The following is a 27,710-nucleotide window of genomic DNA, read 5'->3' as shown; positions in this document are numbered from 1 at the left end:
TGAGTAAGTCTGTATCCTTACAGTACTTATTGAGCAGGGTTTGTCCTAGTAGGGAGGTGGGGTTTTTCAGTAATCGCCATGTATGCTTTGCTAGGAGAGCATCGTTAAAGACTTCGATTTCTCTGAAACCCAGGCCCCCTGCACTTTTCGGGAAGGTTAATCTATCCCAAGATATCCAGCTCATCTTTCTGAGCTCTGGTTTGACGTCCCACCAGAAACGGGTGAGAACTGATTGTATCTGCTTACACAAAGAGACCGGTAGTTTGAAGCACGACATAGCATATGTGGGCATAGCGGCCAGGACTGATTTCAGTAGCACCATTTTACCAGCTCCTGAAAGAAACCTGCTGGTCCAGCTCTGAGCTCTTTGCCTTATTCGGTCTACAATCGAAGCAAAAATGTCTCTTTTCCTTCTACCAAAATGTTCCGGGAGTCCCAAATACTTCCCTATTCCTCCTTCGTTGTTGATGTTCAGTTCCCGTTTCACACGGGTTCTACACTCCTGGTTGGTCTTTGAGGAAAAGGTTATAGCAGACTTTGCTCGGTTGATGCACTGTCCCGATGCCTTCTCGTATCTGTCTAGGATAGAGAGCAGTGTGGCGCAGCTTGCCGTGTTTGATTTACCAAAGAACATGGTATCATCTGCGAAGAGTAGATGGTTTATAGGCGGGCAGTTGCGGGCTACCTTTACCCCTGGTAGTGAACCATTCTCGAGAGCTTTGTTGCACAGCCCCGAAAGTACTTCCGTACACATAATGAACAGATATGGGGAGAGCGGGTCTCCCTGCCGGAGTCCTCGGGATGGACAGACTTTGCCTTGCGGTCCTCCATTTATGAGGAAGGAGTACGATACCGAAGATACACACTCCATAACCCATGAAGTCCAAGTACTGTGGAAACCCATACGGCTTAGTACATTCCTCAGAAAGCTCCACTCGATCCTGTCGTACGCTTTGCTCATGTCCGTTTTAACGGCCATAGAGACGTGCTTCTTTGCTCCCGACTGTCTCAAGTAGTGGAGGACCTCGTGTGTTATCAACACGTTATCCGCAATCGCTCTTCCCGGAACGAATGCTGACTGAGACGGTGATATCAGGTCGTTGAGCAGCGGCTGTAGTCTTTTTGACAGGATCTTGGCAATTATTTTGTAATGTGTGTTACACAAAGCGATGGGCCTGAAGTCAGAAACCTTCTTTGCACCCGTTATTTTTGGAATAAGTCTGAGGTGGGTTTCATTCTGTCGCGGGTGCAGATGGCTGGAGACAAAGAACTCCTTGATGTCCTTGACGACATCCTCGCCTATAACGTCCCAGAAGGTCTGGTAGAAACCTGCCGAAAATCCATCAGGTCCGGGGGCTTTGTCCGAGTGTATGGAGAAAACCGCTGCCTTAACTTCCACTGCATCCGGTAGCCTGACCAAGAGCTGATTCATCTCTTGCGTGACACAAGGTACAATCGCTTCTGACACTACATCTCCAGGGTCTGTATTCCCGGCCGTGAACAAATGTTGATAGAAGAGGGCAAATGAGTTCACTATCTGAGACTCTTCAAAGAAAGCTTGCCCTGCTTCATTTTCGATAATGGAGAATTTGTTACAGGCCCTACGCCCTCTTGTAACCGCGTGGAAGAAGCTTGAGTTTCGGTCTCCTCCGTTCAGCCACTGGATACGACTTCTCTGCCTCCAAAAGGCTTCCTCCTCCGCATATGCCACTTCCAAGATCTTTTTTAATTCCTCAATCCGCTCAGCGTTTGGATGATGATCTGAGAGGGCTTGTTCCAAGAGTTGCTGGTTGGTGATCATGTGCTCTTTAGCGGATGCTGATTGTATCTTAGACCAATCCACCAGCTTCCTCCTAACAAGGTTTATCTTCGTGAGCACTGAATCGGTAGGAGGAGAGGCTTTCCATGTAGTTTCCACCAGTTCCCGTATCTCCGGTTTTTCACTAAGTCTTCGATCGTACCTAAACATTCCCTTCTTTTTCTTCAAATGCTGGTCAAAGTGCGTGAGAAGGGGTCGGTGATCTGATCCTTCAAACCGGAGATATTCACACCTAGCTGCCGGGAACATCTCCATCCAATCCAGGTTTGCCATAGCCCGATCTAAACGTGATTGGATGAAGTGAGAGTATCTTGTGCCTCTCCAGGAGAGGGAGTTACCAGAAAACTGGAGATCCCATAATCCGTGTTGGGAGACAAAGTTTCGGAAAGACAGAAACGAGCCCTCCCATCTCAAAGGACCTCCCACTTTTTCCGAGTTGTCTAAGAGATCGTTGAAGTCTCCCGTTAGGAGCCACGGGCCTGTCCTGCCCAATCCTATGTCGGTCATAAGTTGCCAAAATGCTGGCCGGTCTTCCTTGTTTGGTGCACCATAGATGTATGATACAAAGAAAACCTTTTTATTGAATTCGATCCTTGTATCGATTACATTTGGAGAAGAGAACAAAATATCAAGGTGTACATTATCCTTCCAAGAAAGTGCCAGCCCCCCACTTAAACCTTGAGGCGGTACAGTGAAGTGATTTTTAAAGTCAGTGCCCTTGTACATCTTGAAGATCTCTTCATCCTGTCTTTTAGTCTCACTCAGGAACATTATGTCTGGGGAATTCTTCGATCTGAACTCCTTCAGACGTCGAACTGTCAAGTCGCTCCCGATACCTTGACAGTTCCAACTCATATTGACTAAGGAAGAGGTTTTGGACCGGACCGAAAATCCGTGCCCTTCTTCTTTATTGCTGGGATTAAAATACTTCGGGGTCTAGATGCACCCGCAGCCACCGCAGTACCCGCTTCGCTAGTTCCAGCTTCCTTAGTATTTCTTCTCCTTGGTGAGCTTTGAGTCTTAGTTACTCTTCTTTTTTTCACATTCAGCCCTTGCACCGGGCTTCTAAGGCCTCGCTTCCTCGTTGTCGGGGCTTTAACACCCTTCCCCCGAGCCGCTTGAGCTTCAGCGCTGATCGGTGCCTTTGATTTTAGAGTAGCTATCGGTAGATTCAAGCTTGCATCCTCCTCTGAGTCAAGGTCAAAGAGAGGTCCCAGTCTGAGGGAGACATGTACTCTATCTTCACTGAGCGTACGAATTGGAGATCGGCTTTGGGAAGCATCATAGGTGCCCATATTGCTCTGGCCCGGTTGCCTTGAGGTAGACGGTATACTAGTACCTCCCACCGCGCCCAAACTGCTTCTAGCAGGGAGACGTGAAGATGACGGCACACTGGTCTTCTCGACGCTCTGTATATTTTCTTCCAGGTATTGAATGTTGACTTCCTGCAATCTGCCAGATTCTGCATTTGCCACTCCATCCTGAAGTAGTGGAATTCTTTCTGTTGGGAGAGCAATGCGTTCCAGCGCCGACCTGCGTTCCTGTGACTGCAGACTTCCACCTCCCGAGTTTTGTTTTCTTGTCTGTGCTGTGGCCTGTAGGCTTGATCCCCCTTCTCTCTGGGGGCGGGGGGATGGTGTATGAGAAACTAAGGACTGCGATGGCTTTGAGCTAGCCCCTTGCTGAGAGCCACTTCCAACTGGTCTCCATTCAGTTCTCGGTGTCTGAGAGGCTCTTTTTGACAGCATGGAATTGCGATCTGAGTCTTCTTTCGAGAAGGAGAGTCTTTCTCGTGCAGAACGTCGCGTACCGCCATTAGAATTCTCAATGTTCACTGATCCCGTTCTGTGGTTTGGGTCTCTTCTAGCCCCATAGTTATAGCGAAAGCTCTTCTCTTTAGTCCAGTCGAACTCTCTGATCGAGTGGTATTTCTGTTGAGAGGGGTCTGCTCTGCTTTGTTTCCTTTCATAATTCCTCCTTCTATCTGCTTCCAATCTATCCAGTGTACGAGATTGGGAGATTCTGAACCTTTGTGGCTCCGACCCTCTGTTATTAACTAGGGCCCTCTGTGAAGGGCACTCTTCCTTCTCATGAGATAGAGAGTAGCATATGAAGCAGTGCTTCTCCAGGTTATCATATTCCAACTCCACTTGTTTGATCTCTCCTGAAGGTAAGCTGATATCTAAGACCATCTCTAGAGGTTTTAGGCCATTGATAAGAACTCTGATTCTTCCTTTTTCAACTTCATAACCTTCCACTGGCCCCAATTCGTCCCCAATGGTATCAAGAGCTGGCTTTGTCCAATAGTGTAGAGGGATCCCATGGATTGTTATCCAGAAAGGTATGAGAGCTGGGAAGAAGTCAGACACCACTGGTTCCCATCTCTGGAGAATCATCATCCACCTTTTGAAGTGAAAAGGGGCTTTAGCGAGGATAGATTGCAGGTCTTGTTCTGATTCGAACTTGAATTGGAACAGATGCGGTCCGAGATCTCTGCCCGTAATCTTCCCTGAGACTCGCCATTGGCTAAGAAAAAAATCCACCAGAGCTCTGGTTTTCTGAATCTTGGGGTTAGTAACCCGACCAATCAGCGTAAGCTTGTGTTCTTCGATGAGAGAAGTCGTATCTACTTGTGGTATTTTAATAGGAGGTCGACGAGCTTCTCTAGGAGGTTCTGGAATCCATTTTCCTTTATCCAATCGTGAACTTCGGTAGGCCATAGTAAGAGAAACAGTATTCAACTGTAGGTAAGCGCAGTAAAATCTAAAAGAGCGCTGAGACAAACTGCAGTGAGCAGTAAATTTCCAAAGGTATCTTGAAAGGAGTTTTAACCTTAGTGACAAGGTATAGAAACTGTACTTAGACAGTAATACATGACCAACTGGAGCTGAAACAGGTTATACTCGCTGACCATACAGATCCGAGCATTAAATCAAGATTCGCAACACAACATCTTCCCAACCAGATCTGCATTAAATGCCTCATTTGATAGCACTTTGAGACCGTGGGCAGTAATGTGTGTGCTCCAGGGGATCAGAAAAAGGTGGAGATCTACGTCATCGGAAAGTAGTTGCGGCGGTGCAAAGGAGGAGAGCGGCGGAGAACGGGTGGTTGCAGCGGTGCTGGAAACTTTTGAAACTCAAAAGGGTTGACTTAAACGAGTCTCGAAAAGAGTGCCTGAGAGCTTTTTCAAAACCTTGGGGGTATGATGATGTTGAGATATTCTCAAGGCAGTTTATGATTAGATGAATCAATCTACTTATTACCAATTGATTTTAGGTTAGAAACCCATCTAACTTAACAATTTATTAGTGTGTATATATGAACATCTTATTACTGATGCATGAAAGGTCTGCAAAGGGCTTGTGTCTTATGCAGAAGTAGGAGGCATGTGCAAAACGGACAAGTTCAACGAAATTCGAACGTGGATGTTTCAATTATTGCACCGTAGTGTTAAATTGTCAAAATTAATACACAACATTACATGTTCTGGAAAACTATATATAGCTTTTAAATACAAATGAAGATGATCGCGAGTTCACTTTTGTGGGTTCTGGAAGAATATTAACTTGTAAATAATAATTTACTTTAATGTTTTTATTAATCTTTTATTTTAGCCACGCATGCAACGTTCTTTACTCAAATTGCTTTTGACTACGAAGGAAACTGTCCCTCTATGTGAATAATCTTTCCCATACTTATTAAGTACTGTACCAACTACCAATAACATTTCATCAGTTTTTATTAAATCAAATTGTGTTTGTTTGTTAACTCAATATAATGTGGTAAAAATAGTAATTTATAAATAATCAAAACGATATAGTAATAAACGGTATAAACATTAACATTTAGTCAAATGCTAACATAACATATGAATGCTAAAATAACAGATAAGCTTACTCATTTTAGAGTTTAGTTCTATGACTTTTAAGTTTTAGAGACAAAGCTGAGTTCATCATACAGCAGAAAATATGAAAGATTCACAAGACTAATCAAATTTTGATCAATCTTTTTCTTTTATCTAAAAATCAGTATATTGTTGATCCATATATGTATATAACACACATCTACAAGCATTATTATTTTTAGGTTCCGATCACTTTTATAATGTTTAATTACTTAAAAGGCAATGTTAATTTCGCCCCAAGGAAAAGAGAAGCGATGTTGGCACTTTTGCATACTACTCCTTCCGTTTCTAAAAGATAGACTTTTTAGTATTTTCACACATATTAAAAAAACACATTAAACTATCATAATAAATGTATCGTTTTCTGTAATTTTCAATTTTCAATAACTTTTAACCAATAGTAATTCAATAAAGTCAATTAATTTTTTTGAAATTTATAATTTTTTCATAGAAAACACAAAAAATACATTTTTCTGAAACAAATGCTTTTTCTAGAAAGTCTATTATTAAGGAACAGAGAAAGAGTACGATTTACTTTAGAGCTTTTTATGATTGATCATTAGTAAAGTTCGCTTTACACGATTTTTCATCCTAAAGAACATTAATTGTCTTTCGGACAACCTTCAATGTTTGTTTCCTTCTCTTTATCATCTCTTTTTAATTATTCTTAAAGGCAGTGAACATTAAGAATCAACCTTTTTTGTCGCTTTAGGTCGAGACCACGTACATTAACTAGCCAAACAAAAAACTAAAATGTAGTGTTGTTTATAACAAATAAATGATTTAAAAACTGCAATATAATAAAACAAACGAGAAATATTTTAGATGAATTAATGAAACGGATAGATAGGGAAAGAGCATGATGAATGTGAATACAAGTGATGTAACAGCTTGTATATCATGCAATATGAAAAAAATTAATACGACTCTATTTCACGGCTTTGGTACAACTTACAATAACCTAAACCAATTGCCAGATAGCTCACGATTTACGACTCGTGAGAGGAGTTTGGTTAAATGCAACAACGTGCATGTTTATGCGTACAGATACGAAAAATGCGTTGCGTCTTTTGAAATGTTTGATTCTTATGTACATTCACATATAATTTTTTACAGTTTTGATGCTATTATATGAGGCATTTTTAAACATGCATGTATCTTAATTAGAGTAGTTGAAAGTAAACTACTAAATCACCCTACTAGGCAACTAAGGCAAGATAGTAAACAAAGTGGAAAAAGTGAAACGAGCAAACGAACCAGAAAAAAATACAAAAGATTCTACAAATTCTACTTTGATTTGGAACCAAAGTTTCTATACATGTGGCAGTCGAACCTATATCTAGCACACTCATACAAACTCTGTCATAACCTCATCCCAAAATTACGTCGTCTTTGGTAATGATGAGAAAAGATAAGATAAAAGCTTCCAACAGATCAAAGCTTACATGTTCTCTTTTTTTTTGTCACGTCATTACCTTTTTTTCTTCGTGGTACGTAGCCGAAATTTTATTGTTGACGATTAGTTTTTGGAGTTAGATTTATATATTCCAACCTAATTCCAATACAAAAACTCAAAAAATGTTATTACAATACGATTTTAGCTATAGCAATATATAGATATATATATATATATATAGAAGTATAGCTAACTAGGCAGTTCACAATTGACAATAGCTGGATATATTATTTATTCTTTTGGTTTTCTTTTTATATAAACTTCAATTTTATTTATATTTTCACTACATATTCACACTTTCCAAAGTAAAAACATACCCCCTCGTAACTCTATCATTTTGACGTGTCAAGAGTGTAACTCAGCCGCCATTTGTGATTGCCAGATGTTCAAACAGAAGAAGAAGAAGAGCTTTAAAGAAGTAGTCACGGCGTCGTTGGTTTCTCAAAGAAGAGACAGACAGAACATGGCCGAACCAAACCACAAGCTTCATGTAGCAGTCTTCCCATGGCTAGCTTTAGGTCACATGATTCCTTACTTACAACTCTCCAAGCTCATAGCAACAAAAGGCCACACCGTCTCCTTCATCTCCACGCCTCGTAACATCGCCCGTCTTCCCAAAACACCCTCCATAAACTTCGTTTCCTTACCGTTACCTCACGCCGTCGACAACAACCTCCCGGAGAACGCCGAGTCCACCACAGATGTCCCGGAGACTCACATCGCCTACCTCAAGAAAGCCTTCGACGGCCTCTCAGAACCTTTCTCCCAGTTCTTACAAGCTTCCAAACCGGACTGGATAGTGTACGACATCTTGCACTATTGGGTCCCTCCTATCGCCGAGAAGCTAGGCGTGAGACGCGCCCTCTTCTGCACGTTCAACGCAGCTTCCATCATCGTCATAGACGGACCATCATCGATCATGATCAACGGTCGTGATCCTCGCAAGACCGTGGAAGATCTCATGGACCCTCCACCGTGGGTCCCGTTTGAGACAAACATAGTTTACCGTGCCTTTGAGGCGAGGAGGATCTTGGAGTATCCCACGGCGGGTGTCACCGGTGCTGAGCTGAATGATAGCTATAGAACGGGTTTGGCTTCCGCTGGCTCTGAGGTTATTGCGATTAGAACATGTACGGAGCTCGAACCTGAGTGGATTCAGTTGCTCGGTGAGATCCAGGGAAAGCCTGTGATTCCAATAGGTTTACTTCCGGCTAAAGCAACTGATGATGACGTGGATGATGATATCATAGAATGGTTAGATAGACAGCGAGCCAAGTCTGTGGTTTATGTAGCTTTAGGAACCGAAGTGACGGTTAATGAGAAAGAGATACAAGGTTTAGCTCATGGGTTGGAGCTTAGCGGGTTACCTTTCTTTTGGACGATAAGGAAAGCTTCTGTGTTTCTTCCGGATGGGTTTGAAGAGAGAGTCAAAGGGCGTGGGGTTGTTAGAGCAGAGTGGGTACCTCAGGGTAGGATACTGAGTCACGGTTCGGTCGGTGGGTTTGTTACTCACTGTGGGTGGGGTTCAGTAGTTGAAGGGCTTAGCTTTGGTGTTCCTTTGATCATGTTTCCGTGTAATCTAGACCAGCCGCTTGTGGCTAGGATGCTCGCTGGGATGAATATAGGCCGAGAGATTCCAAGGAATGAGCGAGACGGGTCGTTCACTAGTGTTTCTGTGGTGGAGACAATAAGACTGGTTGTTGTGGAGGAAGAAGGGAAGATCTATAGAGACAATGCCGAGTCAATGCAAAAGAACGTATTTGGGAATAGGAGATTGCAAGATCAGTATGTGGATAGTTTTATCAAGTTTCTGGAGAATCATAGAGCCTAAATGTAGAGCAAATAATCCTACTATATAAAAGAGGCTAAATTAAAGCTTCCTAAACACTGCCACATAGGCAAAAAAAATCCCCACCAATCATTCAGCCATGTCACTATCGGACTGGGCCTCACCAAATAAATGGGAACAGAGTTTTGTCACGGGCTGGTCCAACTTCTGAGTATCACTAAAAACCTATAAATTCACTCAGCCCACAGTTTTGTCACGGGCTGGTCCAACTCCTAAGTGTCACTAAAGATCTAAAAACTCACTCAGCCCACATCCCGTAACCCTTTGCTATGTCTCAAGAATACACTCAGCCTCCACCTTAAAGAATACTACTACTGTGTATATTGAATACAATACATTATTAGACTAGACTGATTTTTTTTTTGAAAACAGTCTAGACTGATTTAGAAATAAGTTCTTATGCTTAAATAATATTAAAAAATCTAAATTATTACTTAGAAAAATATAGATGAATAAATAACTCATTTTACATAATGTTGACAAACATCATAAGTACTCTGTATACAAATCAGTTGGAAAACACACATGTGAATCACAAAAGTCCAGAATCAAAGGCAAATTCTCCAATCAATAACTCTCTCACAAAGGACGTATCTTCACTTTTACCTATTAAAATCTTTGAATTTTAATTCAAACCAAACATATTTATTAAAAATAACAATATAATCTCGGAATTATATTCATTATTTGTTTGTATGTAATACCATTTTCTATAATAATTTTAAATTGCTTCATAAATTTATATAAAACCATTAAAAAAATTTTGATACAAATTTTTCACCATAGGACGGGCCAACCACTCTGGAGATTATAATGGAGACGTTTCTATTGACGTTTTTAATAACTAATTGCAAACAATTATTAGTATTGATATATTAATTTAATGCTCTAATCCAAAACTCTAATAAAAAAAAAGAAATTACATGTTTATCATTTTCATGGTACCACTTTTCATTTTTATCACCACTAAATAGACATTTTCAAAAATACATTCTTCATTAAGTGGCAAAATACTCTTATGCCATTGTTATTTACATATATAATAAATCATTATTTAAATAAAAAAATTAAAAAATTAAAAATTAAAAATTAAAAAATTAAAAAAATTTAAAAAAATTTAAAAATTTAAAAACAATAGAAAAAAGTAAAAAAAAATTTATGTTTTCGAATTATACTTTTTCAAATTCGAACTTTTATATAATTTTTTTTTTTTTTAAAATTTCGAAATTTTTTTGAAATTTGTTTTTGAAATTTGTTTTTGAAAAAAGAAAATTATGTTTGAAACTATTTTTAAAAATATATTTTTTAAGTATTTATTTATATATTTACTATAATCCTAAATTTCAAATTCCAAAAACCATATCCCACCCCTCAACTCTAAACCCTAAGTCTAGATTAGTTAACTTTAAAGGTATAATTGTCTTTTATCCTTCATTAAAAGTGAGAGTAAAAGTGTGTAAACATGAAAAGTTGTACTATGAATGTGTTATTTGTGGTAATTTCCCATAAAACGAATATAAAAGCACATCATCTATCTTATTAAAACTCAAGTACAAAATTGGAGTGTTTGGAGACTTGAATAGGACTTTTAAAAATTTGGAGTGTTTGGAAACATGGATTGCAGTCTTTTAAAAAAAAATATTTTTGTTTGAAAACAAGGATAGTAGTATTAAGAAAAAAAGTAATGGGCTTATGTTTTTTTTTTAAATTGAAAGTTATCTAGACCACTTTTAAAATATACCAAAATGGGTCAATCTAATTCTCTAAAATTTTTTTTTCTAAACTAACCATAAAACAAAATTTAAACTTTATATACATATTTCAAATCAAAATAATAATTCAAATTAGATTTATATCAAAAATTGATTCAAAAATATATATATATTCAAAAATGGATTTTTACTAAACTATTTTTCAATAACCATTATAAAAAAATATTGTCAATATATATAAGAAAAATATAATACAAAGCCCAATTTGAAATACCAACTCAAATTATGGTTTTCATATTTCATATTAAGTTTTAAAAATATAATATATGTAATTATTTATATGATGGTATGTATAAAATACTATTAATTATATGATTACTTATATGATGGTACATATAAAATACGATTAATTATATGATGATAAAATACGATATATAATAATGACTAGGGATGGGCTTTTGGATACCCATACGGGTTTAGTTCTGATCGGTTTGTATTTTGGGTTTTCGGGGTCAAAGATTTCAGCCTTATTAGAATGTTTCTAAATTTTGGTTTGAGTTCGATTTGGATCTTTGCGGGTTTGGTTTGGGTTTGGATAACTAATTTAAATTATTTTTAAAGTCTTAAATCATTATATATTTTAAATTTCTCAAAATGTATAAATAAAATAATATATTACGTATAAATTTGAATAACATATGTCATAATACTTAAGCTTAACATATCAATTGGCTTGATTTAAAATTTTGGATACGAAATCAATAATTATTTTAAGTATTTTTGGTGATTTGAGTATACTTTAACTATTTCAGATATTTACTTTTGACTATCTATATATATTTTCAAGTATTTAAACCAATTTAAAAGTATCATTTTTGATGTTTTATATACGTTAAATCTAAAAATAATTAATATATATAAGTATATAAATCTATTTTTAGATAAATTCGGATACCCAAATACTTCGGTTCGGATCAGATTCGGTTCTCTAAATAACAAAATTTTGAATAATTAGAATATTTAATCAATTTATGGTTGGGTTTGGTACTATATCTTTGGATCGGTATCGGTTATGTTCCTCGGATTCATTTTTCCAAATCCTAATAATTACATGAAAAATAAATATCAACATATTTTTCAAAATATACACCCGCGCGCCTGCGCGGGTCAAAATCTAGTTATAATTGTTTGTAGAGATGGCAAAATTTGAACCTGCCCGCGGGCCTAGCCCGTTTGGACCTGTTGCGGGGCGGGATTGGTTACTAAGATCCAGGCTCGAATTTTTAGCGGGCTTCGCGGGATGAGCTTATGCGGGATCGGGCCAGAAGCGGGATGGGTTCGGTGTACCCCGCGGGACGCGCGGGTATCCGCAGCTTATTGTTCGTTTTTGTCCAGTGTTAATGGTAGTTGTAGTGCAGCGATATGTAAACTAAAATAGCCAGTTCATGACAAAATAGTTTTATGTATAATGCACTAATGCACTGGAAGAATAAGAAACATGAGGTAGCAAAAGAAAAGTTGAGAAATGGTTTATGATAAAAGGGCAACTGTAATATATGGAAGTTTGCACATAATCACCAATTCACAATTACACAAAAGCAGAAGTAGAAAAAAACAGAAGATTTATTTAAGTAGGGAAAGCTCAAAAGTTGAAGACACAAGTTCCATCAGTCACTTCAAGCCATTGGATCAAAGTTTTTGGCCGCAGGATCAGTAACATCCTTAAGGAACCGGCAAATTCACTTACTGTGCACTTTTACCTGCAACGCAAGTTACACAGTGAAGCTGGACTCTCTTGACGTTCTCTCCCAACGCAGCCTCGTTAAGGTATTGGTCAGCAAGCTGGACTCTCTTGACGTTCTCTTGCTCCATCACAAGCATGTTACCATACTCCATAAGCTTCTCAAGAGTCATCTAAGGCTGCTCGAACACTGGAGGACCTTCCCTCGAGTTCACCAGTTTCTTTCTTTCTATGTTTCTATGTTACATTGAGTTTCTATGTGCGCTTTCGATATGATTCTCAATCCTTTGGCTGAGCATCATTGTGTTCAACTGATTCATAGGACATGTTGTGTTCTCATCTCTATTGGTCTCTTTTTCTTGCAGGTGCTATGCTCAGGATAGAGATGGCGGGACGGGAAAGGCGGGTCAGTACATCCCAATTGCAATCAGTAGCGCATGTATTGATGAGGATCGGAGTCCCGCGGGCCTGTACCGCCAAGGCTTGTGCAAATCGCGGGTCGGGATTGGGCAGCTCTTCTAGGAACCGCATCCCGCGCGGGCCTGTACCGCGAAGACCCGCATTGACCGTGTACCGCGGCGGGGCGGGACAAGGCGGGTCGGTACAACCCAATTGCCATCTCTAATTGTTTGCAAATGTAGGTTTTCCTTTTATATAGTAGTGATGTTTTTAATTTAAAAATACAAATTATGGACCATTTTACACTGTCTATCATAAAATACTAATTCCACACACATACACTATAAAATTCGATGAAAATTGAAACCTACTAGCAAACCCACCAAAATAATAAAAAATTAACACTTCCAAATACTCATGCTTCGTCCTTTTTTTTTTAAAAAGAAAAGGAAGTTGAGCAATAAAAAATAAAAAATAAACAAACAAACTATCTTCACTTCAAAAATCCAATTTTTTATAATTAAATTAAATTCTGTTCACTTCAAATACATATTCTTTAATTAAATTAAATTAAAGGAAAGAAATCCAATTCTTTTTTAAAACAAACAAACTATAAGTTTATAACTACGCTCACTTCAAAAAAATATAAAAAATATAAAAAAATTAATCCCATTGTTATGTGTGCAGATCATGCAGCCGAATATCACAATAACCGGAGCGACAACCTCGGACCGCAACCAATAATCATTAGGATCATTAGGATGTGGCCCATCACAAATCACAAAAACAAAAATGCTTTCTTAGGAACACCTTTCATTTATCTTGACATCCAGGTTTGTCTAAAAAATACTATGTTTTTATTATTCCAACTACATTTGAAATGATAACTTTAAACCACTCAACAGGAACAAAAAATGTACCAACGGTTCGAAGAAGGGAAAATTTATCACATTAGATATTTTAATCTCCTTTCCAATAACCAACGGTACATGCTTACAGTTCAACCATACATAATCAATATCAATGAGACAACAATTATTACACAGATTGAAGAAAACATTCCACCAATACCTTCATGCATATTCCGGCCCCAAAGCTACCCCAGTTGATTAGCTTAGCAAGTGCAACCAATTTTCTCCCAGGTAAAAAAAAACCATTGCCGGTCTCGCAAACAAATAAATTCTCTTTTTTTCACTAAAAACAAATTATTATCACAGATGTTGTTGGCCGAATATGCCTCATCCAAGGAAGTGATATATATATAACAAGAACACAGATACAAAGATCATCATTGCATTGCGTTTACGTAGGTACTAACACTTTATTAAATAATATTTATTTTAAGCAATAAATATATAATACAATCATTATTTGTAAATCCAAAATGGTACGTCTAACTATCTGGAACAACAAGGCAGAAAATTTCAGGGAGCTAAATCGCATATCTACCAGGAAAAACTAAATTGTAATCATCACAAGTATCATTCCACGGTTACATGAAGGTAATAAACTAAACATAAAGTTTATGTCAAAATAAATGCTTACAAATAATTTACTTTTTCAGAGAAATTATCACTTACAACCACACCTGGATCGGGCTTTTACTTCGACACCGACATTGATATCATACAACGCTTCCAAAAGAGGAATAAACTGTTATCTTAAGCCTGATAACTAACGATACCATTAAATACTCAAAATTACTATTTTCTCTTACGAAAATTGATTGCTCAACACAATATATTATTCAAACTTACTGTTATTTAAAAAAGAGAAATCACCGCATCACATTCAAACCAAAATTCTATGGTTAAATCTACAACACACAAAATTAACAAACAACTTCTTAAACTAAAAAACTACCAATCAAAAGTATAAATTTACTTAATTTGAACATGTTATCCGCGCGTAGCGCGGACACCGGATCTAGTAATAAATAATAATAAGTTACTGTACACTCTATCAACGAGATGTAGTTGGGAATAAGGCACAATCTATGTAAATAACTCTGCACATGTTAATAATGTTCTTCAGACATTGTGAAAAAACTTGGTGTGGGTGCATTATGAGATTGTTGCTGAACATGTACATGTTGCTGATTTTGGATTAAAAAAAAAATTATTTTGTTAACCGGTAAATGGGCTCCTTTCCGCCCATCGAATAACCCAGTAAAACAAAAGACTAACGCGCCAGGAAGGGGTCGAACCTTCGGCCTTCTGCTTAGGAAACAGACGCTCTATCCACTGAGCTACAGGCGCCTCTTGTTCATTAGTTAAGCTAAAGATCTCTGAATCTCATACAGCTTTCTCTTTCAATATAAAGTCTTCTTGGGAGATCGAGAGGAAGCAAAAGGAAGCCATGGCCACAGAACCACTCATCCAAGGAGCAATCATGCTGCTAGCCTTCGTCATGTTCTGGGCCCTCAAGTACCTCTCTCAACAAGGCCTAACCAAGTTCCGATCCAAACACCGAGCCACACTCCAAACCCAGCGTCAGCTCATCCAAGCCTCTCGCCTCCTCGCTCGAGCCCGAGCCACCACTAAAAAATCTCAATCACAATCCCTCGCCAAGACCGCCCTCACCGAAGCCGACGACGTGATCGCTCTCTCCCCAGACGATGCCGCCGGCCACATAGTCCGCGCCTTGTCTCTAGATCTGCTCGGCCACCACACCGCCGCTCTCAAATCGTTCGATACGGCGCTGACTTATCCGCGGCTGAAGTCGCTGTCCGCGGGGGAACGCGCCGATGCGCTTGTGAAGAGAGCTGAGATGAAGGTCGCTGTGAATCGGCGGCGGAGGAATGATTCGGCGATCGAAGATCTGGAAGAGGCGGTTAGGCTCGCCGCCGGGACGGATACGGCGAGGATATTCCGTCTTTTGGGGGAGTGTTATGAGTACAAGGGCTTGGGAGAGAAGGCCCAGTGGGCTTTTAGCGAAGCCTTGAAAGCTTAATAGAGTTATGTAACGCGGTTCGTGATGGATGAGAAAGACGAAGACTAGTTCGTAGCTTTATATCTTGCCACTTCTTTTTTGTACCCCGCTATTTTGTATTCTTTTAGATTTGTGACGATTGATTTAGTTATGAAAACTTCAGAAGCCAATTTATCTTAGGTAACTGATAAGGAATGAATTGTGTATTTTGTGCAATTATGCTTTGTTGTAGTTATAAAAACTATATAAGTCAATTTAAAACTTGAATTATTATTTATCTTAGATAGCTGATGAGGAAAACAAAGTGAATTTCTTTTTAAACAAAATGAATATCTTAAAATTTGTTAGTATTAATTTAAAAGAAAATAAAACTGGTCATTAGTCAAACTCGACCCTAAAATTCAAACCTGTTGTTCTAAAAATATATCGTCCTTTTGCATGCCTAATTAATGGCTCTATACATCATTTTCAGATTTACGCTATTATCACTTCACCATGTATTTAATAATTAAAGACATTTGGAAAATAATATTCAAACGAAGACATTTCTTATGTCATGTTTGTAATTAGTTGTAAATTTGTAATCTCATGTTTCTGTATTTGTTTTTGTTTCTTTGTATGTGTGTTTCAGGCTGTTTCCATAGTCAACTAATAAGATACAAAAAGTCAATAATCTTTATCTCTCAATATACAATTACATAGAAACCAGATCAAAACTCTTGTCTTCGAAAGCCATACATCTAGAACAACAGTTTCATCATCATCATCATCATCATCGTAAGAAGATGGAGGAAGTCCAGAACCATGTATTCGAAGAAGCAGCAGAAGGATCGACAACGGAGAAAGTCTACATAGCTGTAGGAAGCGATATACAAGAAGGTTTCAAAACAATCGATTGGGCATTAAAGAAATGGCACAACACACCAATCTCCATTGTTCTTCTCCATTTCTGCAACATTTTACAAGATTTCGTCTACACCCCTTGTACAATCTCTTTCTTCTCAATTCACACCTCTTTCTTTCTTTTTAATCATTTTAAACCCAAATTTTACATATCAATAGTTGGAAAGCTTCCAGCGAGTTCTGTCAGCGAGGAGAAGCTTGAAGTACTCAGGAAATACGAGGACCAAAAGATCAACAAGTTGTTGTCCAAATACGTTACTTTTTGTGGAAAGGTTTGATATTTCAATTTTTTTCAGGGTACAATTTGAAGTAAGTTTTTCATTGGGGTCTAATAATGTAATTAAAATTTTGGGAAAATACCGTTAAATTACAGTTACAGGTGAAAGCAGAGTTACTCAAGGTTGAGAATCAAGATGATTTTATACCAACGCTAATCTTAGATTTGATCTCAAAGCTCAAGATCACAAAACTAGTCATGGGAATCACTTTCATGAGATCTTCATCATCTTCTTCATCATGGAAATCAAAGAGTGCTATAAGCGGATCGTTCTATGTATACCAAAACAAACCAGATTTTTGCGAATTTTACATAATCTGTGGAGGCAAGATGGTTATGCTAAAGAGGGAGAACGATGTGAACAACAATATGAGAAGCTGGATTGGTAAGATGTTTCATGATCCTGGAAGGAGTCTAGACCGTTCATCTAGCAGCAATGATGATTCAACGGGTAGTGGAAGTCCATGGGATAAGAATTTGCAGGAGATGGAGAGTTATTTCCAGCAGTTATTGAGTTTGAATCTTGAAGAAGATGATGTGGAAGAAACAGAAGAAGATGATGATGAGGAGGAGGGGGTGGCACTAAACGTGCTGCAACATATGGTAAGAGCATATAGAAATGTTCGGCAGTAATTAGGCGCTTTATAGGGGATTATTGATTAGGCGTGACGCCTAGACTGATTTAAAAAAAATCGTTACAAAAAATGTTTCATTTAGGTTGAATTGTTTTTTTGCCTGAATTGTTTTTTTTAATGATATTGATTGACATTTTCATGTGTTGAAAATGTCAGAATGTAGCAGAGAAGCTGGAGTATGTGAGAAGAAAAGTAAATGAAGCTAAGCTGATGATAGAGGAGAACATGAGAGAAGTCAAAGTCAACTCTGAGAGATCAGACAAAGCTGAATGGGCAATCTCTTTATGTACTTGCAGAGTAAGTACAAAAACTTAAAACAAGAACTTAAAGATTCAGTGTGTCCTAAAACTTTTTGTTGGTTTTGAAATCAGATTGAAGAGCTTGAAGCTGGGATAAAACAAGAAAGCGAGAGACGAAAGAATCTTCAAGTGACGTTAGATTCAGATAAAGAATGCATCCAAGAAGCAAAGAACGACGTTGAAAAAGGCAAAACAAAGCTAGTTTCCCTTGGTGGGCTTAAAGAAGAGCTCTCAAGCAAGGCTCAGACAATGATGGAGGCTAAATCACAGGCAGAAGCTGAGCTAGAGAGCGTCGTGTTAAAGAAAGGAGAGATGGTAATGGAGATTGAGAAACTTAGGAACCAAAGAGATATCTTCAACCTTAGGATTGAGTTTTGCAAAGAGAAAGAGGCCACAGGGTTGGACGCAAAGGAAGAAGTGAAGTGTGGGTATAGAGAGTATGTTGCAGATGATGTCAAGTTAGCCACAGAGAGTTACTCTGATCGTTTGAGGTTAAAATCTGGAGGTAACTGGACCAATGTGTACAGAGGGAGGATCAAACACACAACAATGGCTGTGAAAGTGATTGGTGACACTTTATCAGATGAAGTTTTTAAAGCAAAAGTTAAGCTTTTGAATGAGATTAGACATCCTAACTTGGTAGCCATTGCTGGGTTCTGTCCAGAGAAGCCTAAATGCATACTCTTTGAGTATATGCACAATGGAAACTTGAGGGACAATCTATTCACATCACTGAGGAAATCAAGAAGAAGCAAGATACTAACATGGCATGATAGGATACGTATAGCTCACCAGGTTTGCTCCGGACTCGGTTTTCTCCACTCGGTTAAGCCTAAACCGATCGTCCACGGTCGTCTTACGCCTTCCAAGATCCTCTTGGACCGGAACCTAGTACCGAAAATAACCGGGTTTGGAGTTTTAATGCATCAGACTGATACAAAACCTGATGTGTTGGCTTTTGGTGTTTTGCTTCTGCATCTTTTAACCGGGAGGAACTGGCCCGGTTTGCTTAAGGCGATGTCGATGAACCAGGCGAGTATTCTAAGAGATTTGGACCAAACAGCTGGTAAGTGGCCGTTGGAGTTGGCTAAGGAGTTTGGTGGACTTGCGGTGAAGTGTGCTTCAGTTAACAGAGGAGTGAACATTGATTTTACAACTAAAGAGATAATGCAAGAGCTTGGTAAGATCATGGAGAAAGCTAATGAGTTTAGAATCACAGGAGGGTATGAGGAAGCAACTAACTCAAACATCAATGAAGCAGATCCAAATGACATCATACCAAGTGTTTTCATCTGTCCTATACTTCAGGTTCAATTCGATTTTTTTCGGTTTATAAAAATTAGCTATCATATTAAAACCGTATCTAGCTAAGGAGCTCGCAGTCTAACTTGTGTTATTGTGTGTGTTTTGTAGGAAGTGATGAAGAACCCACATGTAGCAGCAGATGGGTTTTCGTATGAGCTTGAGGCTATAGAGGAGTGGCTAAGCATGGGACATGACACATCTCCTATGACGAATCTTAGCCTGGATCATCAAGTTCTAACACCGAACCATACTCTTCGTGCTCTCATTCAAGACTGGCATAGTAAAAAAGCAGCACAAGCTTCCTCCTAAGTTTCTCTTGTATATACACACGTAACTCAAAAAAGGCTTCTATGATTCTGCCAAGTTCTCAGAGTGTAACGTGTGCAACGTTGAGAGTTCTTGTGTTGTCGAAAGTAAGCACATGACATGTGATTCAAAGAAAGAAACCGAAGCTTATGTACATGTACACTATTATTATTACACATCACCAACCACAAAAGAACAAAACAAAACAAAAAAGGATTTGTTTTTTTCTTTGTCCGAACCAAATAATCACGACCGCAGAAGTGAAGAAGCAGAAAACACTTTCACTTCAAACACCCAACATGAAAAATATCAAAATACTCAAAATCATATATATATCATATTCATAGCATATCAATTCTTCATTCATTTTATGTTGCCAAGTCCCCATCACCATATCATCTTTGTCCATTTGTAGATTCTTGAGGGAATGACTTGGATGTTTTGTTGTCACTCACTTGAAACAGAGAACACCAGAAGAAGTCTCCAGAAGCTATCCACGATTCTTTTTTTTTTTTTTTGATTATTTGATTCTTAATTATGGTACTGAGAAAAAAAAACATGTGAGAACTAGTCTTGATCTTTCCCAATCCTCCAGCTTACAGCTTCCTTATAGACGACAGCCACTGTTCCATATTCTTCCCATCTACAGATTTAACTTCATCAGAACCACACAGGCAAAAAAACATGCACATATAAGTTACTATTAATGGTGAAAACGGAAACAAAGATTTACCAGGAGCAGGAGAGAAGAAACCATTCAGAATCTGATTCCCTGAACCATCCATAACTTTCTTGTAACAAGGAACGAGAACCACAAACCCACCACCACCAGTATCATCCTCACTTTTAAACCCTGGTCCATGTGGCTCAACCCAACCAATAGACCACTCTGGATCATCCGGTTCAGGAAACACCACATTCCCCATCTTCTCCTCCTCGGCTCCTCTCCTCCTCTCCCAATCCATCCTCTCTTAACCTTCTTCACCGTAGTAGAACAAGAAGACTCAGACTTAATAGTCTTCTTCAGTGAAGGAGGAGATCCTTTTGACTCTTTCTTAGTGTTACCACCACCACCACATAACCACCTCGGAAGACGAGGAAAAGAGACTGCCATCTTCTTATCCGAACCTCCGGAGATAAACTCTGATCAATCAGCCATGGATCGATCTACCTTAGCTTCTTCCCCCGACCTGTTGGTGAATAAAAATTAACACTTTTAATCATCCCCATCTTCATTACATAATAATAACCTAACACCGACCAGACACAAACACAGAACAGTACACTGCAAAGCAAATTCAAAAAACATTTACAATCCATTAAATACTGTTTATGATGTGATCAGATCATATAGATCAAACATAAAAAAAAACATTTTTTTTTAATTATTCTTAATTATTATTTTCTTCTGGCGGAGTCTTCATGAATGGAAAATAATTAATGCTTCTTCATTTCAATGGTCCAATTAAAATAAATCGCTAAAAATAGAAAAAGCAAAAGTAAATCAATAAATGAAGAAAAAGGCGGAAGGAGGATCAAAGACTCCGACTCTATTTCCGTCAAACCACGGCAAGCACTCGCCGGAAAAATCGCCGGAAAGAAATGCGAAAAAGTCGGAAGAAGATGAGAGAAATATCTCCGGTAATTACGTAAAATTACCGAGAAAAATGAGATCTTTTGATCGAAGAAACCCCTAAAATCACGTCGTCTCTGAGTCGCTGATCTTTCTCTGTTCTCTGTTCTCTTTCCCTCGACTTTTTTACTCTGACTTGTACAGAACTACAGAAGAAGAAGCTCATCTGCTGTTCTACTTCATTTATAATAACTCTCTTTTCTGTATTTTTCATTTTTTTTTAATTGGGCCTTTGCTTCAGTGAACCGAAATAAAAGTTTGATCCGACGGTTGGTAGCGGTTTACTTTGTTTAATGGCAACTTTTGGTGTACGCTTCTATTATAGACTTCACAACACCTGATTGCTACAAATAACCAAAAAGTGGGAATATTACGGTTTTATTTTTAAATTATAAAACATACCCATTTTGATTATCTTATTAATTAAAATAATTTGTAAAATGATGATAGAGTTAAAGGAGTATTACAAATCTTGGAACTTTCAATTTGAGATTATGTTGCAAGTTCATGTATTTTCCATGATTCAATCATCTAGTTTCTGAATGGATTTTTTGTGTAAATTAGTGATGCTTAATGATGATAATAATAGCGTTTACCAAACCCTTAATTATATATCTCAATTAATGGACCTTTTAATCAATGAAGTCTATAGGTGTCTTTTAACTTTAGTTAGTGAATACACAAACGGACTAGTATTGATTTCAAGTTATCAGAATACTGTGCTAATTATCAGCACAAATATAGTAGATAATAATTAGTACATTGATCAGAATCTTAATATGTTACAAGTAGCATATGCTATACACTTGTTGGTGTCGTCGGTTGATTTATTTATAATTTATAGCTTCTTTTTTTTGTCAACTTATAATTTATAGCTTATCTACTTGATATTAAAACAAAAAGTGGGAATATTACGGTTTATTTTTTTGATTATCTTGTTAATTAAAATAATTTGTATAATGATGATAGAGTTAAAGGAGTATTAAAAAATCTTGGAACTTTCAATTTGAAATTATGTTGCAAGTTCATGTATTTTCCATGATTCAATCATCTAGTTTCTGAATGAATTTTTGTGTAATTAGTGATGCTTAATGATGATAATAATAGCGTTTACCAAACCCTTAGTTATATCTCAATTAATGGACCTTTTAATCAATGAAGTCTGTCTTTTAACTTTAGTTAGTGAATACACAAAGGGGCTAGTATTGATTTCAAGTTATCAGAATACAGTGCTAATTATCAGCACAAATATAGTAGATAATTAGTACATTGATCAGAATCTTAATATGTTACAAGTAGCATATGCTATACACTTCTTGGTGTCGTCGGTTGATATATTATAATTTATAGCTTCTTTTTTTTGTCAACTTATAATTTATAGCTTATCTACTTGATATTAAAACAAATCAGATTCTCACATAACTCAAATTTCTAATCAAATGTGTAATTAATTTTATCAAGCCTCGTCTAAAGGATATAATAATACTTTTTATAATTAGACAGCCATAGACAATCAGGACCCGGATAAGTATAAATCGACTGTTTTTAAGTTTTCTTAACCGAACCTGATTTATTTTGTTTCATGTCCTTCACCATGCCTTCTGTTGAAGGAAGAGTTGTCCGAATAACGCCATGTTCAGTCTAATAATCATGAGACTTTCAAATGTTCAGTGACCAACAATAGCATTATGCATGTTTCCAGGTGACGCAGAGATGAAAACGTCGCTGTGCTATGCTTGCGTAGTAATCATAGTGAAGCTAATACAGAAGCATTGCTTTCGATCCGAGCTCGTTATTCAGAAGAAGCAAGCCTTGTTTTGTATTCCATTCTTGGGAAAACTTGTCTTAATCTAGTGATTTTAGTTTCTCCTCCATGTAACTGAAATCTACATGAAAAAAAAGAGGATTTGACTAATCAATTGGGTATTGATCAAAAAAAAGAAAAAAAAAACTAATCAATTGGGCCTGACCCAACCAAAAACCTAAATAAGCAATAGCCCTATATATATATGATCAATTAGAGAAACATATATGTCCTAGAATCAACTAGAGACATGCTAATCAAGAAGTCGCTTTGGCCGAGTGGTTAAGGCGTGTGCCTGCTAAGTACATGGGGTTTCCCCGCGAGAGTTCGAATCTCTCAGGCGACGTGTTCTTATATTTTTTCAACCTTTTTACTACTGTAACTGCTGCTTTTGTTAAATACATTTCGCTTGGTGAAAAGTGAAAACGCATAGGCTTAGCCAGCAAGGTAAACAGTTTTGGGCTTCGTGTAGCCCATATATAAGCCATATCCTAAACAGTGTCAACTGGGCTGGAAGCTGACGCACTCGCTCTTATCGCTACCTTCCCACGCGCCTTAAGTCCTTCCCGTGAAGGTTACGCTCTTTAAACGTATCTCAACCAACGACGCCGTTTCACTACGGAGTTCGATTCACGCGCGAGTGGAGAGAATCCTTTTTACAGCTAACTACGACTCGGCTTTCAGACAAAGCTTTATTTTCTTCTTCTCTTCCAAAAATTTTCCAAAGATTTCAAACCTCTCTCTCTCTAATGGCGGCGGCGACGATGAGCAGAGACCAATACGTCTACATGGCGAAACTCGCCGAGCAAGCGGAGCGTTACGAAGAGATGGTCCAGTTCATGGAAAGCCTCGTAACCTCCGCCACACCTGCCGGCGAGCTCACTGTAGAGGAGAGGAACCTCCTCTCGGTCGCGTACAAGAACGTGATCGGATCTCTTCGAGCCGCGTGGAGGATCGTGTCTTCGATCGAGCAGAAGGAAGAGAGCAGGAAGAACGAGGAACACGTGTCCCTCGTCAAAGACTACAGATCTAAGGTCGAGAGTGAACTCTCCACGATCTGCTCGGGGATCCTCAAGCTGCTCGACACGCATCTGATACCTTCCGCTAGTGCTAGCGAGTCCAAAGTGTTTTACTTGAAGATGAAAGGTGATTACCATCGGTACATGGCTGAGTTCAAATCCGGTGATGAGAGGAAGACCGCTGCTGAAGATACTATGGTCGCTTACAAGGCTGCTCAGGTCGGTATAACTATTTGATTTTGAAAGTATTTAAGGAGCCTCTCTTTTACACAAAAGGTTTTGTTCTTTATTTTCCTTTGAAGGATGTTGCGGTTGCTGATCTAGCGCCTACGCATCCGATCAGGCTGGGTCTGGCTCTTAATTTCTCGGTGTTTTACTACGAGATTCTTAACTCTTCGGAGAAGGCTTGTAGTATGGCCAAACAGGTACTGTTTCTTCCTTCTCTAACCATCTGCATGTTCGTTACAGACATGAATCATTGTTTTTAGTTTGGTTGTGAATAGTGTTTTTGAGTGGCTTTAGTTGATTACTTGTGTACTAGTGTCTCCATCTTTCATTCGGTGTGTTGGATTGATTTTAATGAATTTTGAAACTTTACTAGAAGTTGTTCAATAAAGTAACGTTTTCTTCTTTCTGAACGGACCCACTTCTTTTTTAATTACAGAGATTCTAAAGAAAAAGACATCCTCTCCTTCTTTGTTACTTTTCTGACCTACGCCTCACATGATCCAAATTATTCCTTTTGTCAGTACTAGTATCTCTTTTAGAGTGACAGGGTTAGATTGAGTCATTGCAAGAGAGTTTGATCATTGTGCTTTTGTTGGATTTATAACATGTAGGCTTTCGAGGAAGCAATTGCGGAGCTGGACACGTTGGGAGAGGAGTCGTACAAAGACAGTACTCTCATCATGCAGTTGCTAAGGGATAATCTAACCCTCTGGACCTCCGATATGCAGGTTAGCTCTCTCATTTTCGATTACATCACTAGAAATCGCTTAGTGTTGTGATCATGCTTTTACCATTAAAAACTCAATGGTTGACTGTTTTTATATAGGAGCAGATGGATGAGGCCTGAAGGTCTTGTGGAAGAACATACTCTAATGTAATGTCCCGACAACCATGACCGAGTTCAAACCCCGAACCCTCCCTTCTCTAGAACTTGTCGAAACAAAAAAAAGTGTGTTTTTATGACAGATCATGTGCACAGCTTTGGTGTTATATGCTGCTCTGTTACAACTTTGTTTTTTTTTTCTTAATTTATCCTCTTTGGTTATTCCTCTGCAAAATTTCATATTTTGAAAACAATTATTCAGTGTCCCAATCTTAGCTGGGAGAGTGTTGTAACTGAAATCTTCCGGTCTTCTAAATTTCGGTTTGGTTGAAGTATAAATCTATTATGATATCGGTTCCTGTTCAGCTCTATAAACGCAAATTGTGGTTATGTCTTGGCTATATTGGTTAAATTTTGTGGTAGACGTCAAAGGTTACGAGTGTTTGCGTTCTTCTCCGATCAATAACCTTTAAGCTAGCATTGTTTTTGGAAAAGGCCTATTCGAACCATACGGCCATGTGATTGGGGGTAAAGTCTCCGTGAAGATCGCAAGCATGCATAGACATACTGTACATAATTATATATTCACCATAAAGAAAGTTATAGACTCAGGGTCTAACTCTAAAGGTTCGAATCTAAGAGCACACAAAGGTAACCAAAACATCAAAAAGTGTACTTGGACCACCTTTGTCTGGTATTTGCATGCACGAGAAAGAAGAAAAAAAATCATAAAGAGACGAGTCTTTTTTTTTTGGTCTGATTGGTCTAATTCGAAATACATCTTTACTTAAACCTTTGTTTATTCTTACCCATCTTTTCAAAAAAGATAAAGACTGTAAAAACACCAAAGTCCATTAGCTTGCACGTGATTCCAGTTCACCGTTTTAGTTACTACTTACTACCAACAAAAGAAAAGGAAAACGAATGTTCATTGGAGGCCTTAGAGCATTAACTAATAACTAACTACTCGTGTCGTGGGTTAGAACATTTGACCACCACTTCAGGACATATAAATAGATTGTATATAAAACAAAGACCTTGTGGTTAATCTTATATGTTGGGTAAGAAGACAGTATATTTGGGTAAGATCAAACCATTATTATAGAAATACCATATTGTGTAAAAAAAAAAGACCATACCAAGTTAGCATATGACATGGTTCTTACTAGTTCATTGCAATGATATAGTAGTGGAAATGATTTGAATCTGAAAGTGACACCTTAGTCAAAAAAACAATGGTCAAAGATTAACCATAGCAAGTGTTTCAAACATCATCATTGATGGATTTTGAGAAAAAGATACTTAAACCATCTTTTATTTATGGCATGTTAATTTGAATTTACATTAATATGTTTGAATCATTTTTTTCAGTTTGTATATACTCCAATTATGATTTCTATTATTTTATATTTGTAGAATACCATAAAATATTGTTCTAATTATATAAAAAATCATAAAAAACTAACAATTTATTTTTTTATTAGAATTGATACTATTTTAGACTATTGAACAAAGTATATATATTGTAATTAGAATTAAAATCATGAAAAATATTAATGCATATTATGATCAAAATCCTCAACATTGTCTATCTTCACATTTATTTGAATACTAGGTGACCGGCCCGCACACTGTGCGGACATAACAAAATTCAAAATATAGAATAAATAGTGTATAGTTTTAGAAGTAACGGATTTTACATTTTAATACCACCATATTTGCGAGAAAGCATCAGTCATGGAGAAAAACTGGTACTCAATATTTGACATGGACGAGAGGAAACAAAGTAACTTCAGTATCAAGAGGCAGTTATTGTGTATATGTATAATTGCAACGTCCCAAAATAATTTGTGTGTTTAAGAAAAAAAATTCAAGAGAGATTTTATATTGTAATAGGGTAAGTCATTACAAACGAATTAAGAATTTAGAAACATTAAGGTAAATTGGCATTTAAAATTTCAATAAATGTGATAATAACTTGGGCAAGAAATGTTTAAAATGAATAAAGTAACTTAAATTTAAACTATTCATAAGTTACTTTGCAACTTGCACATGTCAAATCAGAAAACGACATGTGCAATAGGAAAAGAGCTAAAGAAAAAAAAATGATGATATATCTCACATTCCCAAAAAACATATAGAACCTCTTATTATAATTTAAAACATATGATAATCCAATATAAATAATTTTATAAATTTATTTATAATTTAATAAATGATTTATAAAGCATGCATGGAATTTATTAGACATTAATAGTTATTATGATACTTTATATACAAATATAAGGCTTTCTATACGTATATAAAATCATTATATCAATTCAAATAATCATTTTTGTTTCTTATTTTATGTAATTTATAAATATATAAAAAATTTGATCACATTATTACTCTTTCTAGTTTCAACAATTAGTTACCATAAATAATTATTTCTAAAATTATGTAGATTATTTGGAAAGTGGTAATTGAATTGTCCTTTCCTTTTAGATATAATTATAATAAATAAAATCCTCAAATCATCGGCCAATCAAATTATAACAATTTGAAGAGTTCATTTATGATCGACGCGTAATTAAAAAATCACTTATATGACTTCTCAATTAATATGTAATAGGTTTATATTTTTATAAATAATTCATAACATTTTATAAATTATTTTAAAAT

At 37.3% G+C, this 27,710-nt stretch overlaps 4 protein-coding genes, 2 non-coding genes and 1 pseudogene across 7 annotated transcripts; 5 read left to right on the top strand and 2 right to left on the bottom strand.

Moving 5' to 3' along the window:
• Positions 1-6,351: 6,351 nt before the first annotated feature.
• LOC106441246 (UDP-glycosyltransferase 91B1-like) lies at positions 6,352-14,973 on the top strand. The gene is made up of 2 exons (XM_048739513.1): positions 6,352-9,024; positions 14,820-14,973. Exon 1 carries the CDS (start codon positions 7,565-7,567, stop codon positions 9,011-9,013), a length of 1,449 nt encoding a protein of 482 aa, XP_048595470.1. The 5' UTR covers positions 6,352-7,564; the 3' UTR covers positions 9,014-9,024; positions 14,820-14,973.
• BNAA09G52440D lies at positions 14,822-16,091 on the top strand. The gene has a single exon (XM_013883078.3). It carries the CDS (start codon positions 15,242-15,244, stop codon positions 15,833-15,835), a length of 594 nt encoding a protein of 197 aa, XP_013738532.2. The 5' UTR covers positions 14,822-15,241; the 3' UTR covers positions 15,836-16,091.
• TRNAR-CCU lies at positions 15,069-15,141 on the bottom strand. Its single transcript has one exon. It is a non-coding gene; the product is annotated as a tRNA-Arg (tRNA).
• A 245-nt stretch (positions 16,092-16,336) lies between the features above and the next one.
• Positions 16,337-19,766, top strand: LOC106441248 (putative U-box domain-containing protein 50). The gene is made up of 6 exons (XM_048739512.1): positions 16,337-16,798; positions 16,877-16,989; positions 17,091-17,597; positions 17,786-17,926; positions 18,001-19,236; positions 19,342-19,766. The coding sequence occupies exons 1-6, from the start codon at positions 16,600-16,602 to the stop codon at positions 19,540-19,542; spliced, it is 2,397 nt and encodes a 798-aa protein (XP_048595469.1). The 5' UTR covers positions 16,337-16,599; the 3' UTR covers positions 19,543-19,766.
• LOC106441249 lies at positions 19,663-21,370 on the bottom strand (annotated as a pseudogene).
• Positions 21,371-23,240: 1,870 nt separating this feature from the next.
• On the top strand, positions 23,241-23,322 carry TRNAS-GCU. Its single transcript has one exon. It is a non-coding gene; the product is annotated as a tRNA-Ser (tRNA).
• A 341-nt stretch (positions 23,323-23,663) lies between these two features.
• Positions 23,664-25,397, top strand: LOC106441250 (14-3-3-like protein GF14 kappa). Of its 2 annotated transcripts, none has more exons than XM_013883080.3 (4): positions 23,664-24,214; positions 24,298-24,420; positions 24,835-24,951; positions 25,056-25,397. In XM_013883080.3, exons 1-4 carry the CDS (start codon positions 23,726-23,728, stop codon positions 25,068-25,070), a joined length of 744 nt encoding a protein of 247 aa, XP_013738534.1. In that variant the 5' UTR covers positions 23,664-23,725; the 3' UTR covers positions 25,071-25,397. The 2 variants fall into 2 exon arrangements, with proteins under 2 accessions (XP_013738534.1, XP_013738533.1); XM_013883079.3 differs by having other exon boundaries at positions 25,050-25,397.
• The last annotated feature ends 2,313 nt before the right edge of the window (positions 25,398-27,710 follow it).

Source organism: Brassica napus, chromosome A9 (genome assembly GCF_020379485.1).
Source record: "Brassica napus cultivar Da-Ae chromosome A9, Da-Ae, whole genome shotgun sequence".
Classification (NCBI taxonomy): Eukaryota; Viridiplantae; Streptophyta; class Magnoliopsida; order Brassicales; family Brassicaceae; genus Brassica; species Brassica napus.
Note: the sequence above shows the minus strand (reverse complement) of the source record. Positions and strands in the feature narration are given on the sequence as shown.

What these genes read in the sequence shown, in the direction of transcription:
- LOC106441246 (XM_048739513.1), top strand. Translation starts at nt 7,565, where the DNA reads ATGTTCAAACAGAAGAAGAAGAAGAGCTTTAAAGAAGTAGTCACGGCG.
- BNAA09G52440D (XM_013883078.3), top strand. Translation starts at nt 15,242, where the DNA reads ATGGCCACAGAACCACTCATCCAAGGAGCAATCATGCTGCTAGCCTTC.
- LOC106441248 (XM_048739512.1), top strand. Translation starts at nt 16,600, where the DNA reads ATGGAGGAAGTCCAGAACCATGTATTCGAAGAAGCAGCAGAAGGATCG. An exon ending in AGATTTCGTCTACACCCCTT is followed by an intron (nt 16,799 to 16,876) that starts GTACAATCTCTT and finishes ACATATCAATAG; the next exon opens with TTGGAAAGCTTCCAGCGAGT. An exon ending in TAAACGTGCTGCAACATATG is followed by an intron (nt 17,598 to 17,785) that starts GTAAGAGCATAT and finishes TGAAAATGTCAG; the next exon opens with AATGTAGCAGAGAAGCTGGA.
- LOC106441250 (XM_013883079.3), top strand. Translation starts at nt 23,726, where the DNA reads ATGGCGGCGGCGACGATGAGCAGAGACCAATACGTCTACATGGCGAAA. An exon ending in TCGCTTACAAGGCTGCTCAG is followed by an intron (nt 24,215 to 24,297) that starts GTCGGTATAACT and finishes TTTCCTTTGAAG; the next exon opens with GATGTTGCGGTTGCTGATCT. An exon ending in CTTGTAGTATGGCCAAACAG is followed by an intron (nt 24,421 to 24,834) that starts GTACTGTTTCTT and finishes TATAACATGTAG; the next exon opens with GCTTTCGAGGAAGCAATTGC.